Source organism: Petromyzon marinus, chromosome 8 (assembly GCF_048934315.1).
Source record: "Petromyzon marinus isolate PM22_M1 ecotype Great Lakes invasive population chromosome 8, UKy_Petmar_22M1.pri1.0, whole genome shotgun sequence".
Taxonomy (NCBI): domain Eukaryota; kingdom Metazoa; phylum Chordata; class Hyperoartia; order Petromyzontiformes; family Petromyzontidae; genus Petromyzon; species Petromyzon marinus.
This window is the reverse complement of record NC_133674.1, coordinates 9,558,837-9,575,918: the sequence shown is the minus strand read 5'-3', so window position 1 is coordinate 9,575,918 and position 17,082 is coordinate 9,558,837. Positions and strand designations below refer to the sequence as shown.

General features: G+C 49.3%; 1 protein-coding gene across 15 annotated transcripts in view; it reads left to right on the top strand.

Moving 5' to 3' along the window:
* LOC116940216 (rap guanine nucleotide exchange factor 2-like) overlaps positions 1-17,082 on the top strand; it is a 246,204-nt gene that overhangs the window by 199,398 nt on the left and 29,724 nt on the right. For 10 of the 15 annotated variants that reach the window (XM_076065639.1, XM_076065634.1, XM_076065637.1 and 7 more), the window contains one exon: positions 3,660-3,677. The exons of 3 other annotated variants lie outside the window; for them this stretch is intronic. In XM_076065639.1, coding sequence (XP_075921754.1) covers positions 3,660-3,677 — 18 coding nt within the window. Of the gene's footprint in view, positions 1-3,659; positions 3,678-6,803; positions 13,210-15,410; positions 15,577-17,082 lie in introns of those variants that run through there. 2 more of the 15 variants (XM_076065644.1, XM_076065645.1) reach the window with 2 other exon arrangements.

Here is a 17,082-nt window from a genome sequence, read left to right as displayed (position 1 = left end):
TCCCCCTCCTCCTCCTCCTCCCCCGCTGTGTGCCACTGGATGCCTCGCCCTTGGCACGCTTGCCGGCACCTTGGTGAGGGGGCGGGGGCGGGGGGGGGGGCACTAGCCCGGTGCCGCTTGCCCCAGCAGCCGGCGCAGCCCCCCCTGCGTGTGAGACGGCGGGCACGCGGCGGCGTGCGGCGCCGGCATTGCGGTGATGACCGTGCTGGCGCCAAGTGATGTGCCGTAAAGTTTCCCATTAGGCGGCTCTTGGCAAAAAGTGTCACCTTGAGGCCATGCCAGCGCGTACTGAATGAAGTCCGTTGGGGATGACCGCCGAATATTAAGCCGCGTCGCATTTGCTCGTTCGCTTGAGTCGGGTATGCAAGCACGGCGCACAGCCCACCAGGGGGCTTCCAGCGTTGTGATAATCCGCTGCATTAGAATGCTGCACGGTTGTGCTGCGCTGGGTCTGGGCCAAGTCAAAAAAGCCTCGCTTGATACCAATCCGGGATATTTGATTTTTCACAGAAGAGGGGGTCAGTTGTTGGTCACTCCATCTCAAATGCATTAATAAATAAGCAGCACTCCCAAACGAGAATCATGACATGACTGTAGATAGCCCAGAGCCGGTCAGATACAGGGCACTCGTCAGCCGGGGTTGCCGAGCTTGGTTTCTCTCTGTGGGACACAGGGAAAGTGAAACGAAAATTATTCCTCTCTGTGGGACACAGGATACACAACAGCAGCGCAATTAAGCCGTCGGAAATGAGCTACGAAATCCGTCACTTTGCAGAGTATGGCGACACAACTCTTTGTTGCCGAGCCGTCGTGCACTGCATCGTTCCGCGCTCTCACGAGTCACATGACCGCACTTTCTCCCGATTCTCCCCGCAGTGACGCACGCTGCGGCCGTTGCGCTGTGGTGCGCAGTGGTGTATGCGACGACTCGGTTTCATTGGTGGCAGAGAACCCCATTGGGGTTTTTTTTAAATATAAAGTGGAGCTTGGTCATGTTTTATTAGGGCTTCTTAGGGTTCACCGACTTTACCACAGACACGGGAGAGCCAAGCTTATGGCTCTCAGTGCATCGGACACTGAAGTCAAATGTGTAAGGAATTTTTTTTGTTTTAGTTTTGGCAGGGTTAGCTCAAGAGGGAATACAATGTCACAAACTTCATCGTCATCATCATCAGCCATGTTCTGTCCGCTGAGCTAAATAAATCCACCGTGAAGATCTTGGGAGAGCAGATATCCGACCGTATAAGCTGCACCCACTAAGAAGACATTATTATTCGTCTCAAGCATTGCAACAGCGAGGCAACTAGGCATGTGTGGCGGTGCTGCTACAATCACCTACTCCTAGCATGCAGGTCCGCCCTGACAGACATTGTGGCGTGGGCTTGTGTGTTATGTCGCCACGTGACTTCGTTAATTGCTCCGCCTTAAAGGTGAGGTGCCGCTGATTCTGAATCCCAAATTATTTGCAAAAGTGGAAATCTATTTTAAATGAAATCTACCCAAAATGTGTATTTTTATTTTCGGCGTTCTGCAGTAACATTGCGGTATCGTCGATCGCGTGCAATAGCCAACCCCGTGTGTGCGCCTCGTGTGAGGCAGCAATTGATCACACGCAGAGCAATTGTTGTAGTGACCTTGTGGCCTCTAGATGGCAGCGTGTTGGTCCCCACGCTGCCTGTCGTTCACAATGAGGGTTTGGTGCGAGTGCGGGGGTGGGGCTGCTCGGCAATCGAGCTGGAATTCCGGAGGGCACCGTTAACAATCGGCGTGTAGACCTTGGCCTGCGCTCCACCTAGGTGGCCAGCTATGTTGTGAGTGCTGGGGGAGACGAAGTTGGCCAGCTCTATGTTGTCACCACCGCCGATTTGTCATCTCGGTATTCATCGGCGCTCACTAACGTCCAGACATATCCTGGTGTAATCTGAGCGCTCGGCTCACGGCCAGAAGGTGGAAAGTTTACATTTGGGTTTGCTTCTGACTCGCCTGATCATCTCATCCAGGGTTAATAAAATGAGCACCGTTTCGTGGAAAATAAAGAGTGGTTGTCCTGCGGCCAGGGTGGGCTTTGCCATATTAATGTGGACATTCCATCCACGTTCTCATGGCCACACAGTGGCAATGGCCACCGCATTGCTCGTGTGATCAGGGATGCACTTTGGTGTTCGCAGCACTTTTTCCAACCGTTGCCGATAAAGAAGGAAGTCTTTGTCCATTCAGCAGCTGTTGAGAGATGTGTGGTGTCATTTTGTGATTCGCACATTTTCCATGTTGGCAATTTACTGTGTAAAATGTGCCCTGCAGGGCTGTTCTCTATGCACAGCAGCAACAGCATCAGGGTCACTCGCACTGGACACCTCCGTGGCCAATGAGGCCTCCGCTGAGCATATCTGGGGTTGTGCAATAATGTCCTGTTGTTTTTTTCCCCCTTCTACAATGGCTTACGTTTGCTTTTTAAATCAACTATTTGAGCATTTTATTTCGGTGAACTTTTCATCAGGTTTCCTTCCAGTGAGAGTCGAGGCCCTTCCTGTAATGACAATAATCCCGCAAGCACGACCTGACTTCCCGTCCCGCGTCCCATCGCCGACAATTTCGTCGGCTGCCGCCGTGAATAAAGGAACGCAGGGCCCGTGTGAGGAGGAACGCCGCCTGCAACTCATCCATTACTCTCCCCGGAGAGCCCGGGGAATAAGGAAAGGGATCTCTCGTGCACCACACGAGACACTTATTCACTAGGCCGGGTGTCGAAACCCAGTGGCCCCACCACCCTCAACACCGCTCCCACCCCGTTCACCTTCTCCACCACAAAATTTAATTTTCTCTGCCAGCAGCAGCAGCAGCTCCTCTCCGTGGGTCCTGACCGGCATCCCAGCGCAGGCGAGCGTACCGTGTATGTTTTACTATAACCCACCAGGAGTGATTGAGTAGCAAGAAGATGCGGCTCTTATTGCCTCGCGGGGAGACAGGAGGTCTGCCTGAGTTGCCTGCGATATTGGTTGTGCTGTTTGCCGTGGGGCGCGCAGCGCTTCAGCAGTCACCGCGCGCTCTGCCGTCGGCGCGGTGAACATGAGTTATAAAAATCGCGTGCGAATAGAGCCCTCGCATTCAGGGAAGGGTTGTGGATCACAAAGCCAAACGAACGCCACGTAGGCGTTATTGTTTTGGTGAAGGTTTCCTTGAGCAGGGCAATGTTGTGATCACTCAAGAGAGAGTTGCGATGATCTCCCACACACACAGTGTAACCGAACTAGGAGTCTACGGACTAGTGCACAGGGGCCTCATCAATTACACAAAACTAATTATGCCTTTCTGCACAGGCTCATCCAAACCTAAATTGTGGTCGTTCTCAAGCTGATGACCATCATAATTTGAGGTTATTTCAGACATAATTAAGTTAACTTTAAGTATCTGGTTCACCTTGTATGGAATTGAAGTTGGGAATTTGGGGGTTGTATGGTGACTGTGTTGCTTGTGTGCATTTGGAAGTTCGAGGGAGGGAGATGTGTTTTTTTTTTTACCGAAATGAAGGTTTTTAAAATGTGGCAGGTTGCCGAGTGGTTTTGTTTCTCTGGCCAAGTGCATACTACTATATTATTAACACATGGTGTCTCCTTTCTCTCACCGCCCCCACCCTGCATCCCACCTCTCTCCTGCCGCAGGACCCCCTGCACGGCCAGGTAATGCCACCTCATTCCATCTTCTTTCACAAGCTCTCTCTGTGTTGGCATTGGCCATCTGCAAGGGCACTGTTTAAACAGCATGCTCACTATCAAGCCCACAGATTGCCAGCTTTGACAGCCACATTCAAACCCGGTCTTGCCCTGGTGCTCTATGCGCGCGCCTTTCTGCACAGGAGACGTTACTCCGATGGTCTCGCCTTTTTGCAAACGCTACAGGGCACCGCAGTGGCGAGGAGATGTTATCTCACTCGCCTGGTTCGCAGAAGGTCCGTGGGTCCAATTTCGGACCCTGATGATGCCTGTTGTATATTTGCACGCGGAGAGCTGTGATTTATTCGCACCGCTGATGTCACATCCGTCTAGTTTGAACGATTATTTACTTCGCTGTGCTTCATTTCTGTTGTAATTTATGGCCTTTTTAAAGTCATGTGGCAGCCCTAGTGGCAGTGCGACATGGGTGGTACATTTTTATGATATTTAATTCGCTGACATTTATACGACACGTGTTTTTCTGTACACAAGTCATTCATTTCCATTATATATACGTACGCTTTTGAAATATTCAACCTACTTTCAGTCTAAGGAACAAACAAAAGTCAACAAATTCAAGTAAAATAAAGTTTTATTCGTATTGGAAAATCCATGAAGCAAGGCTTGTGTCCATTACGCAGTGGTAATAAGCGGTGGTGCAAATCAAATGGAGAAAGGCGTGACTTTTTTGTATTCACTGCGGAGAGACCATAGGCCCGTTAATCGCTGTTCACGTGGGTGAGGGTGGAATAGTTTGCAGTGAAGTAGACTTTGCGATCCTTGGGGTTTCAGCGACGGATGTGTGTCCCCTATGATGGCGCCCTTCACTGGCTGTGTTGCCGGTTTCACAAGTTTAGCCATTTCCTGATCATTTCGAGAGGCGTTGCTCATCTCCTATTTACAGGCCTGAACGATTGGCGGCAATTCCACGTAGTCAACTACCACTGTTCACTTTTACGCAAAGTTGTACTCAATTGATCTACCCTGGATGGATGCTGCGTCAACCCCACCCAGGATTTAAATTCACAGCCTTCCTGAACGCGAGGCGCTCGCTCTATTTATCACAATTAAGGAGTTGGCAAATGTTCCTTTTTTGTATGATGTTTGATAAAGTTATGCCAATGGCCTCGTTGCCAACATCTGGGCAGATGACCAAGGCAATAGGTTTAAGCGGGCCCTGAACGTTTTTACACTGTATAAATGATCGGTGCAGATGTGCATTGTTTTTCTTCCACACAGTGCGATGAATAACAGTTATACCGGAATGGTATAGTTGACAATCAACGGAAACAGATGATACGGTGCAAATTAATATAAATATTGGGGCCTCATCCCTCTGGTTCGCATTCGTGCACACGTGCAGCAGCACGCAACGAGCGCATATACACACGCGCCCCTTCGCCCATAAACAGACCAGACGCATGCACCTCGATACACGGATATAACCCCTTGTTGTGTATGTATGTAGAACTTCTTTCGCACCGTATGTAGCCAACCCTGTTGCTTTCTTGTTGAGCTGCTTCAAAGTGCACGGCACTTCAGACAGTAGCACAACGTCGCGGTTGCGTGGATAATTGAGTCACGTTGGTAAATCTAATTGTATACATATTTTATACGTGTTTTTTTCATGAAATGTTTTATTGTTTTGAATGGATGCCTCAATCAGGCAGCCCCAGGCACAGTATCTCGATTGCACCCACTCACAGAATAGGCACACAACTAACAGGTAGTAGTGGTGTTTGTGTTTTGTTTTGTTTTCGATATTTCACTTTGGGGACTTTTTTTAGGTTCCAGTTATGCGCCTAATTTATGAGTGGGTTCCATGTAGATTTAAAAAAATACCAAATATAAACAAAATAAAGTCAATCTCGTCAGTAAGCAAACACGTTCATTCTCCGCCAAGTTTATTCACGCGCGTAAGAATATTGATCAGTGTCGTGTAATTTATTTGGTTATGTAATTGTGTTTTTTGACATTTGATGAATTCTTATTGCCTCTTTTCTTATTATTTTGTAACAATTTATTAATGCTATCCCACGCGCTGAGCTCTGCAGCGCTGCTGGACGCCTTGGCCGTGCATGCTTTCCCCTGTTGTTACCTTCCTTATCTGGCCGCATGTTTCATGCACCTTGTTTCTCGGGGTTTCCTGCCTCTTTGGATTGTAGTATCTCACGTACAAGATTTATCCGCTCTTACAAGTCCTCCGAAGCAAACGTAAATAGCGAGCGTTGCTCCCGCAACATTACCAATGTCTTCAGAGCTACTGCAGCATCGACGCTCTCGCTATTACCCTCTGTAGCCTCCAAAGAATGCCAACATTCTGGAGTAGAGTAGAACCCCTCTTAACGACCTTCCCGGTTAACCCCAGTGTGTAGTGTATAGTAATGTATAGTAATGTAGCATAGTGTGTAGCAGTGTAGTGTATCGTTGTGTGTAGTGTATCGTAGTGTGTAGTAGTGTAGTATATCGTAGTGTGTAGGGTATCGTAGTGTAGAGTGGGGACCCCTCTTAACGACCACCCCGGTTCACGACTAATAGTTTACCGGCCATTCCACTGTTAACAACGGGCTGTTGTAGGTGTAGTAAATATGAATTAATGCATATTATAAAGGGTAAGTTTTGGTGCTTTCCGAACGAATTAAGCCTTTATAACATGTATTTCCTGTACTCGCTTAACGACCAAATCACTTAGCGACAGGTTTCATGGAACCAATTAGCATAATTAAGAGAGGTTCTACTGTACTATATATAATATAAATAAAAATATATTTCCTGTGTTTATTCCAAAGCAGCTTTCATCTGCGTAAACTCTATGGCCTCTTTATAGGGTGAGGTGACAACAGTAATTTCACATATATTTTTGGTCATTGGCATGAAACTGTTCCAGGAAGTCAGTTTTACTGGTAGGAACCTCCTGGTTACACCACCAGCCCACAGGGGATTATTGTGTCCGTCCGTCCGTCGTGCATCCAAAAATGGGAGGGGTGGGGCTGGGTGGGGAGGGTGGAGCTGGGTGGGGTGGGGAGGGGCTGGGTGGGGCTGGGTGGGGAGCGGCTGGTCACCCCGTGGTGCCCTTATAAAACTCAACGTTTAACCTACTCACGCCGGTTTGTGCCCGCCCTCACAGTCGGGCATATTTGCGGAGTACACCACGTGGTGCCGCCGTTGACCCTGGCCACTGACCGAGCAACCCAACGTTCCTACCAGCTCCCTCCGCAGGAGAATGTGTTTGTTTCAGGCCTCTGTGTGGGTCAAAACAAGTGGTGTGAATGTTTAAACGACTCCGAGACCTGCCTGTCTTCGCTTGCTGACGGTGGAGCAATCACCTTGGTAGTCAAAGTGGTAAATACAAAACGTCTCTAATATTCTTCTCATTCTTCAGCAAAAAAACGAATTGCACCCCCCCCCCCCCCCACAGTGAATGGAACACAATGTAAACTCAATTCAGGAATCTCTTTGCTAATTTGGATCTCTTCCGTACGCTATTGTTCACGCAACCAAGGCAGCAGACATCGCAGCTATCGCGATTTTCGCCTGAAGACGAACGCTTGTGTTGCGTTCGAAACGTCGTGATTTATTTTATTTTCTACCTACGTGGCTTTACCTAAAGAACCAAAGAGTATGGATTCCTGCAGTCACGAAAGCTTCAAATCAAGATCAGACTAAAAAATAACACGAGTGTAATTTTCATAAATGTTTAAATAACTCATTCTCAAAACGACAAATTGCGACTTGTATCATCATATCGATGTGGATGGAGTGAAATCAATTAATCACTGCGTACCACATATCTGTGTGACTACTGCGTTTCTCCTGCTGGCCCTGCTAATGCGAAACATGACGTGTTTGTACCAAGCACCCATCGCGTGCGCAAGCCCCACGCGGCCACAGCGGGAACACCCGCGGGACGCGAGCAGGAGGGCCGCAGTGACAATGAGCAAACACAAACGTGTAATTGTAAAAACAGAGAGGCTATTAGCGATGCCTATCATCAATGGAATAATGAGCGCAGTGGTAACGCCGCGCGAGATGCAATCGGAGTCACGCCGCGTGGCGTGAGTGTGTCGTGGCGTTTCGCGAGAGGCACTCGGCACAATTAAATTACTACGACAGTAGTAACGATAAATAAAATAAACATCGCCCTGTTTGTAAACGTATTTAAAAAGCCTAATTGAAATGCTGCGTACATCCGAACATAACAGAGACGGGGTTTCCACCCAAGGAGCAAGTCGCCTCATGCACTGTTGCCCTACACAGATGCGAAATTAAATAAAACAGCCCCCTTCGTTTAAATCGCACGTAGTGAATCCCAATGGAGCTTACGTGGCCACAGATGTAACGGTAAAACAATTGGGAGCCGTTCCAGCCGCAGGTTGCAGGCCATTTTAACGCAGCTGTTCTGTCAACGGGTGATGGAGAGAAAAAAAACAGCGTCACAAAACAGCGGCAGCCAAAGAGCACCAAGTGTTCGACGCTCAAGGTGCTGAAGTGTAACATTTTAGGTCGAGAAGGAGAGTGGTATTCGCGTGCGCTGCCATCATCAATGTCGTGTGATTAGGGCTTGGGAGCGGTGGTGTAGCAGTTTGCGCGCTGCGCTACGAACCCGGCGACCCGAGTTCGATTCCCTTTCACGACCAACACCAATAACGATAATCTGAACCAGTCCTAGGCCTCCCCCGGGTTGACCCAACCGCAAATGAGTACCCTGGTGCGCCACTGGGGAGACAAAGACGGTCGGCCATGGTGCTGGCCACCCACCCCCTCGTGTGCCGTGCCGGCTTCTTCGGTGCTCGCTAACGGCACTTGCCCCAAAACTCTGTAAAAGCTAAACGGGGGATCTTTGTATTTGATCAGTTCAGATAATCTTTAATCTCGGGGGGGGGGGGGGGTGTTTGTGGTTTCTCGGTGCGGTGGTTCCCCCCACGTGTTGCGAAGCAGGCGGACTGTGTGCACGACTTCTCCCCCGGCCTCACTGCATCCTTGCCGCCCTGTTCCTCCTCTCCCCCGTTCCACATGGCCTCGCACGTTGTGCAACAGGCGCCCGTAACGCACTGCGAAATTTTGAACTTAGAAATAGATAAAGTAACGTGACTGTCAAGAGGGTTGTGCGTGAAGGAGCAGATTTTGTCACCGGTTGAGAATGCCCCCAGGAGACAGGCATCGGGGGTCTCGTTTGAAAAAGTGACCCTGGGGTCACCAAAATTACAAAAACAAAACAAACAAAAAAGTAAAGTATTGCGCAGCGAATAGAAATCGTGGCAAAAATAAAAGTTGCGTCAGTGGTTTGTTGTGCTCGGACCGTAATATTGACCAAGCGGAATGGTTTGTAGTGCTCGGCATTGTGGGTTTCCCCAAAATGCTCTGAAGGCTACGGCTATTCACATACCATTGTGCTTGTAAAAACATCCTGCTCATACCGCTGCATGTGTACGGTTTGCAGAAAAGCTGTACTCATTAAAATGCTGCAAAGCAAAGGTTTTGTTGTTTTGTTTACGTGACTTTACCGAATAGAACCAAAGAGTAAAGGTTTTGTTGTTTGGTATCACACCACCAGTTGGACTCGGGTGTTTTAGAACAGGGCAGTGTGACCTTTAAATCAAGTCCTATTGACAACTTCACTCAGCCAAATCGCGTTATAGTCGACGACAGTATTCAGATATTAAAAAAAAAATGTGAACTCTCTTCAGTGCAGCATCATTTGATAACGGTGCGTACAGACTGGAGGTAACGTTTTGTATTAAAAGTCGTTTGCGAAGCCTTCCGAGAGGTATGCATTGCCTAACGAGAGAGGTAGGCAATGCCTGCACTGCTCCGCTCTCGTATTCAGCGTGTGATCTGCTTCCACCGCTTCCTGGTAGATGTGCCAGGCCTCGTGTGTGCGACGCATGTCCCTCCGCTCGGCTCCTCCACGCGGCCTCCCCACGCCTGGCTCTCGGTGCCATTGTAACCCATTCACTCGTCTATTTAGCATCTGCGAAGCGATCTGCTTCGCTGATTAATGGAGGCAGTTGAGTCTTCGCAATCGTCTAATTTTTTTGCGTTCGCACTTCCCCAGTGGAACATAAACGCAACCGCGATAAGCACGGTTGGCTACGTACGGTGCAAAAGTAGTTAAACGTACATACATACATACACACACGCACGTAAAGAGCTACTGCAGGTAACCAGCAGGGAACTAGTTTTGTAAACATGCCTTACCGTAATTTTGTGAATTTTTCACGTGGGCTAGGATAGAAAAGGTCACAGAGAGAAAACAGATGAGTCGGCCGGGGCTGTGTTTTTCCCCGCGTGGTCGCCGCGCGTGGTCGCTTTGGGGAAGTGTGTGGAGGCTGAGTTGACGTGGCTCTGGAAAGGCCAGTGACGTGGTCCCTGAAAAGTCTGCTGCGTGGGACTTATGGTCATTTCACTCCATTCCGTCTGTCGCCGTGATTCACGCGTCCACGTTTGAGCTCTTGAGCATTTCAACTGCACTATATCCAAACCGTCGGACGAAGACGGGTCGATGCATCGCACGCTTTCACATGCTCTTCTGCGGCCGTCTGGAATGCTCTTCCTTCCGATATTAGGAAGCCACTGAAGCTATTTACTTTTAAATCTAAATTTAAATCTTAATTTCTTTAGAACTGCATTTTGTGTTTAGTTTGTTGTCCTTCCTCCGCACCTCCAATTAGCATGGTTGGCTATGTACAGTGTGACAAAAGTTCTACTTATGTACACACACACACAAACCTGAAACTCCACTTGGTGCTAGGTTGTGTGGCACTCTGCCATATTTCTTAATGCTTGGATTAGTTTGACATGCTGGGAATACAAAAGGAAAATGTGATGGTGACATCACAATTTACATTAACTTTCTGAAATGTAATCATCACATGATACAAAGTCTCTTGCCACTTCATTTGTGGAATTGGGTTTCGAATTGGCTCACAGCTCACCGTTGCTGTTGGTTTTCTCTTCTCTTGCACCACATCTCATCCCAGGTCACTCTTGCAAACGAAACCCTGTCCTGCTTCTTTGAGTTCTCACATGGCTAAACAAATTAAACCTGATCTTGATCATTCTCGACAGCTCCACAGCAACCAGTAGGCTCATCCCTCCCACCTGACCTCTCAAATGCTTTTATTACATTTCTTTTTTTAAGGAAATCTTCGGTTAATATTTTAGCGGATTCAACTTTATATTATTTCTACTTAGTATCACTAAGGTTCGAGTGCTTGACTCACAATCGAACGGAGGTTGTGTTCCATGCCTCGCCGTGGCGGTTGAAACGTTCGGCAAGTTTATTCAATCACCGTGCCTCTGTCCACCCACCCTATTAAATACGGGTACGCTGCACTCAATCGGCGGATTGAGTGTAGTGGGGAAAAGTCTGGGTAATGCCACCTCTTCCGAGACGTCTAGTCAGTGTGGAAGAGTAGGCCAAATATCCGCTGGATGGGCTCTCTAGAGCTCCCTCTAGTTGAAGCCCTTCTGCCAGCAGTGTCATGAGCAGGCAATTGCAGGACTGCACCTTTACCCTTTTTTGTTACCTTTTATTTAATTCCCCCAGGGTTGACGAGATGTTTTGTATTTTCTGGTTGTCCTGCACCCGCCCCCGTTAGTGGTATTCCTACCACCGGACATTTTTACCTCGTTGTTCGCTGGAGCTGGGAGGAACTTTGACATCACAGCAGAGCTGCAGCTCCTGCACTTTCGGGTTAAACTTACATTTCGTGGATGGGTGTGTGATGTGCTTTGACTGTGTTCTGATATTGGTTCTGTGTAGCCTGTTTCTTGTCCCTGTAGAGCCAGCTGTTCATGTTCTGGAGTTCACAAGTTGCACACGTAGCATCTACGAGGCCTGGCACTCGATGTGGCTCGGCCGCGGTGAACCCTGCCCGCTACTCGATTGCGAGAAAGCCCTCCGTTGATTGAGCTGTTTTAGAGGAGATGAAGCAAACCCGCCCTCGCACTACGCGGCTGTTTGAGCAAACAGGTCTCATTAAAATCGCACGCGACGTATGGCTACACAGCCTGTGGATGTTTTTTGTCTTTCTACGGTTGAGAATTTGTGAAGTAGTTTGGAAATGTTATCTCATCAGAATGACAGATGTATTTGCTCCGAATAAGGCTAAAATCGGTTGCACTTATATTTACAATTAATAGCAAAATAAAAATTTGAGACCAACATTTTTTTGTTATAATTTTTTTCTATTAGATCCTTGGCTCTATAAATTCAATGTACATTTTACATTTTTACAGTGTCTGATGATGTGTCAGCATTGTGGCACATGGCAAAATAAACGTAAGGACAAAAACATTTTTCTAAAAATCTGTTATTTTGTTCAGAGTAAGGAGGAGGACAGTACAACATTGGCTGATGTAACATGTGTAAATAGTGCACGCATCCTATTTGCTGTTGCGGCTCCAGCTCATTGTATTGTGGTAACTCGCCACACATCCGCAGTGGACCTCACCTGTCCAGGCGTCAGCCCCCACACAGCACGCCGCACCTGTGTGAATAATGAATACCCTGCCCGGCGTTCCCCTTGGTCCCACGGTGAAATAACTGGATTGCGCAGGAGGCTGCCTGGCAGCAACAATATCCCAAATGCTCGTGCCTTCCTGTGATCCCAGAGCTCGTGGCATGCGCCTTTTTGGGCACCTGTCGCAGTGACGGCTGCTTGCGCTAGCGGACTGTGTTATCCCATAACCGTGGGAGGACTGCGCCATTATTGAGTGAGAATTTCCAAAAAAACACGGGGGAGACTTGAGGTCTGAAAAAGTGTAATTAGTCGTGCTGAGTTTGTGATTGGGAAGTGGTGTAGGAGGCTGTGCGCCCGTAATGTTGTTTTTGTTTCTCGCACAAAGCGCCTCCCGTGAAATTGCTATGGGGGCTCCGTGGATCTCACTTTCGCCCGCTTGCCTGGGTGCACGTTTGTTGTTCCTGATGTCCAACTAACGCATTTCTCGGAGCTGCCCAGCACGGCTTTCAAACCACCCCAATCACTTCTGCTTTTCGTGGTTTTCTTGACTCCTTTTGCGGCGTTTGTGGAAAAGCGGACGTGACGTGCCAACCCACGCTTGCTCCGTGTGGCAAAAGGAAAGGTTTTTTTTTTAAATCTGAAACGAGGCTGTATACTTCCCCGCGGCAGAATTTCCCAAACACTCCCCAACACCACGGTTGAAAATTAGACGGCTCCGAGAGGAACTCGGCTTCTCGGTTCGACGCGCAATTAAACCCCGGGATTAATTTTAGATTGAGGAACTTGCCGAGGCCATATATGTTCCCACTCGTTGAGAGAAAGCCGTGTTGATTGCTGCGCCCGTTCGGACACGGAGCCGGTGGAGCGCTGCTGCCCAGCGGTGTGCGGTCGGCCGACACGCGCGCTCTAATAGCCGCGCGGAGACGCACCGCCCGCCGATGTCCGTGGCTGCCCTCCCCGCTCCGTGGAGACTCGTGGACTTGGGAGCCCGAGTCAAAGCGCGCATGCCGCTCGGCCGCCGTAGGAAGCTCCTGGTAAGCGACACACGATGGTCTCTGCCAGTGGATTATCGTAAATTTGAAAACTGTCGCGCAGCACGATCCCGCTGGCTTTTCTCGCGGAGCCGCGTCATCTCCTCTGCGTGCGTTGTAAACAACTGTGAAAACTCTTACCTGTTGCAATTCTGACAGTGCTGTTAGTTGCTGGTCGCTTGTAACTTTGGGCCTGTGCTCAGCAACTATGTTGAGCGAATGAGCAGTTGTTGATTGTGGTTTTAGCTTACTGGAGACATTAATTTCCAACGTTTTGCCTTTGTAAATGACAATGAATGGTTTTGATTATTTGGTCATTAGAGCTCTGTTCCCTTGTGTTTAGGTTACGTTCAAATGCCGTGCCCGATGCGGCCGAGTGTAACGATCGCCACCTGGGAGTTCACAGCGGTCGTCTCATCGAGACGCTGGTGCCTCGTGCACGCGGCAGCACAGAGAAACGTCTGTTTAAGCTGATGTTTTTTTGTCAGTTTAGTGAACAATCTGCATTGATATGAACGAAAATGGGAAACTAAGGCAGTGATGCGTAATTTGTTTCGAAGGGTTCTATCCTAAACTTTCATAATTTACTTGTGAACTTGATTCATTGGGAGAGGCAGGGTGTGGACGATAGCGACATTTGCGTTGAGAATTGGAAAATGAATGGGCTGCGGGTTTACTGATGGTGCAGGCCAGGGGTGGCCAACCTGTAACAGGCCAAGAGCTAAAAAAGTACCCGTGAGTTCTACAAAGAGCCAAGTGTAGATATGTTGAAAGTTTTCGGCAAACCACGGGAGACGTTCATACTGCTTCGATAGAGCCGCGTGTGCGGCTCGGGGAGACGCCAGTTGGCCACCGCGGGCGTCGGCGGTGTAGCTCCTGGCAGCCGAGCCGTGCCGTGAACTCGCGGCTGCGCAGTCGGAACTGCTCGTCCCGCCGGTGCAAGGGTCACGCCCATCGTTTCTTTTTTTCTTGGTCTCCACGCCCAGCCCGTTCAGCTTGGGACCATGGGGTGATTTCCCTTTGTGAGTATTTTTGTGTCTGCATCTTCGCACAACTGCCTTCCCCCTAGGCCGTTGGCTTCATAGGTCTGACTAACGGGTCCGCTTATCGTCAGTATATGCATCTCATTCAGTTAATTTTATGTTACATTGGATTCCGGTAACAGAATAACTCAATGTTTAACAAGCACACGGTTTTCATATTACATTTCTTGGAATGTGAATGATTTCTATACAGATATGTGTAAATCCCAATTTCAGGGAAGCTGCAGATTTCACAGTATATTTTTTAGTTTTCCAATGGAAAACTTTTGTGAATTGGTGCAATCGCGTAATAATTTCCCAGAGACGGCACGAAGAAGCGTTCCTTTGTTCGTGGTTCACATCCCTGACCGCCTGCATTCACCCCTGCTGTGCGTGACGATGGGCTGACGAGTTGCACGTGAAATTATTTTACGCCAACACGTTTCTCAAAGATAATTGGGGGGGGGGGGAGGGGTCGGAAGCAGTGGCAGTGCAGTAGATGAGTGAGGTGGAGCTGCCTTCGGAAAACTCAGCTGTTTATATAAAAATAATAAAACTATCATTTTTATTTTACCAGGTAAGGCCCACTGAGCTGTATAGTTCTTCTACAGAAGTGGCCTGGCTATTACAAACGATAACTTAACGAAGTGGCTTATCACGTGGAAATGTATCGCAGCCAAATACTCTCTAAACACGCGTTGATTCTAAATGTGGAGGGAAAAACCGGAGGGCCCGGAGAAAAATACGACCACGGGGAGGGAGAGAGACATGCGAACTCGAAATCGAACCCACGAACTCCCGCATACCAGGTGGCAGGAGGCAGCAGGCGTCGGTGCGCAGCGCGAGAGCGGCGCGTGGGAGGGGGGGATGCGGAGGGGTGCAGGGGCCACGGGAAAGCAGAGCGAACGAGCGAGCGAGACGTGAAACGTTTCCTGTAGACCTCGCCCACAAACAGATTCGGGAAACTCTGAGTCTCTCGGCCTCCAACCAGCATCCCACGTCCATAAACCTGTGGAGACGGGGAAGGAAAAGGCGCCACCCCCACCCAACCACCCACCCCTTTCCTTTCCGCTTTGGGCTGAGCCCATCGCCGGGTGCGTGTGAAAGTGCAGGGAAGTGGCACTCGCAGCGATGCCCCCCCCCCCCCCCCCCCACTTGCTGACGCGTGCGCAGCGCGACGGAGACGGCGCAGCGCGACGGAGACGTCGCGCGGCCCCTGCGAACGGCGCCGTTGCCATTGTTTGTCCTGCTGGTCGCGCTCGAGTGGAATCGTAATATCCATTTTCAATCTCAAGCGCGGAGTGGCGAGAGAGAAGAGGGGGCCGCCCTTTGAGGCCGATGAAGGCGGGTGAGTGTTGCTGAAAAATGGTCTTCGGCTCTTTTAGAAGAGGCTGTGGCTTTTTATTGAGTTGAGGGTGATTTGGGTTATCGCCTGAAATATAGCCACGTTTTCGCTTTTCTGTTTTTAACATCAGATTGCCTCCGGCGTCGCCCGTCGTGGAGGGATGGGTAGCGCCGATAACGTGATGGATGTGGACCGAACGTATTCATAATTCAGTTATAGGCCATAGGGGGCTGCTCTTATCCTTTTGAAATTGATGACAGCGCATTGCCATCTGACCTAATCTCACTTCCCAGTGACCGTAATGTTGAGTAGTGGACAATGTCCCCCTGACGATATCGCACAGGCTCTCTGCCGACAAGTGCGCCACCCTGAGAGGGAGCATTAAACCTGAAGCCCCACCTCCCCCTCTTTGTCGTGAATACCAGTGGGACCTTCTTAAGTTTATCGTGAGGCGTAGCGGGTAAATATGTATCTTGGGTTTGTGTATGAACTCCCTTCGGGTGTTTTTTTTTCTTCCAAAATGTAACTATTTTAAATGTGTATTTGTGTGCGAGTCTATTGGAGTAAATGTCTTCCATTTGAACAAGATTGGCATGTGCATTGGTTTTGGATAAGCAGCTTTTTTTTTCCGTAACACCTTCGCTGAATTAACAGATCAGATTACCATGTTTTAAATCACGTGGGTATGGGTCAGTACTTTTTTGCCGCACTGTTGTTAAAACCTCGGGCGTTCGGTATCGGGGTAGATTGCGGTCAGCTGGTGAACACAGGGAGATGAGAGAGAGGGAATTTCCTTGCAGCTCACCGCATGCGGGGAGACCACGTTGTTTTGCGTGGCGTCACCGTCCTCGTGCGTTGTTCCAGGATGTGCCGCCCCTGTGTTTGCGTTGTGGTTCTGGCCAATGCACGCGGCCAGTGCAGAAATTACAAAACGGCTCCGGCGCTGTTTTAAATTTTCCAGTTGTATGTGCCAAGTTGCTGGCTGTTAGAATCCTTTTGAACGGTGAATTTTCCTCATTCATTTCATATTTTGATGCGTCCACATAGAAACGCGGCATTGTCAAAGGGTCAACATTTTGTATACGTGAATTAATCTGGTGCGTTCTGGCCAATTAGTGTCTTAAGGCCTGAGATGTTTATGGTCATTTCTAGGGATGACGTGCGCTGTATGGGCAGTGATCCTCTAGTGTGTGAGTGAGTCCGTTGTGGCGCATGTGATTAGGTGTGTTGCAGGCCATGTGAGTGGGTGCGTTACAGGCCATGTGAGTCGGGTGCGTTGAGGGGCGCGTGAGTGGGTGCGTTGTACGGCTTGTGAGTGGGTGTGTTGCAGGGCATGCAAGTCAGGTGCGTTGTGGCGCATGTGATTTGGTGTATTGCGGGGCATGTGAGTGGGTGCATTGTGGGGCGTGTGAGTGGGTGTGTTGTAGGGCATGCGAGTGGGTGTGTTGCGGGGCATGTGAGTGGGTGCGTTGCGTGGCATGTGAGTGGGTGCGTTGCGAGGCGTGTGAG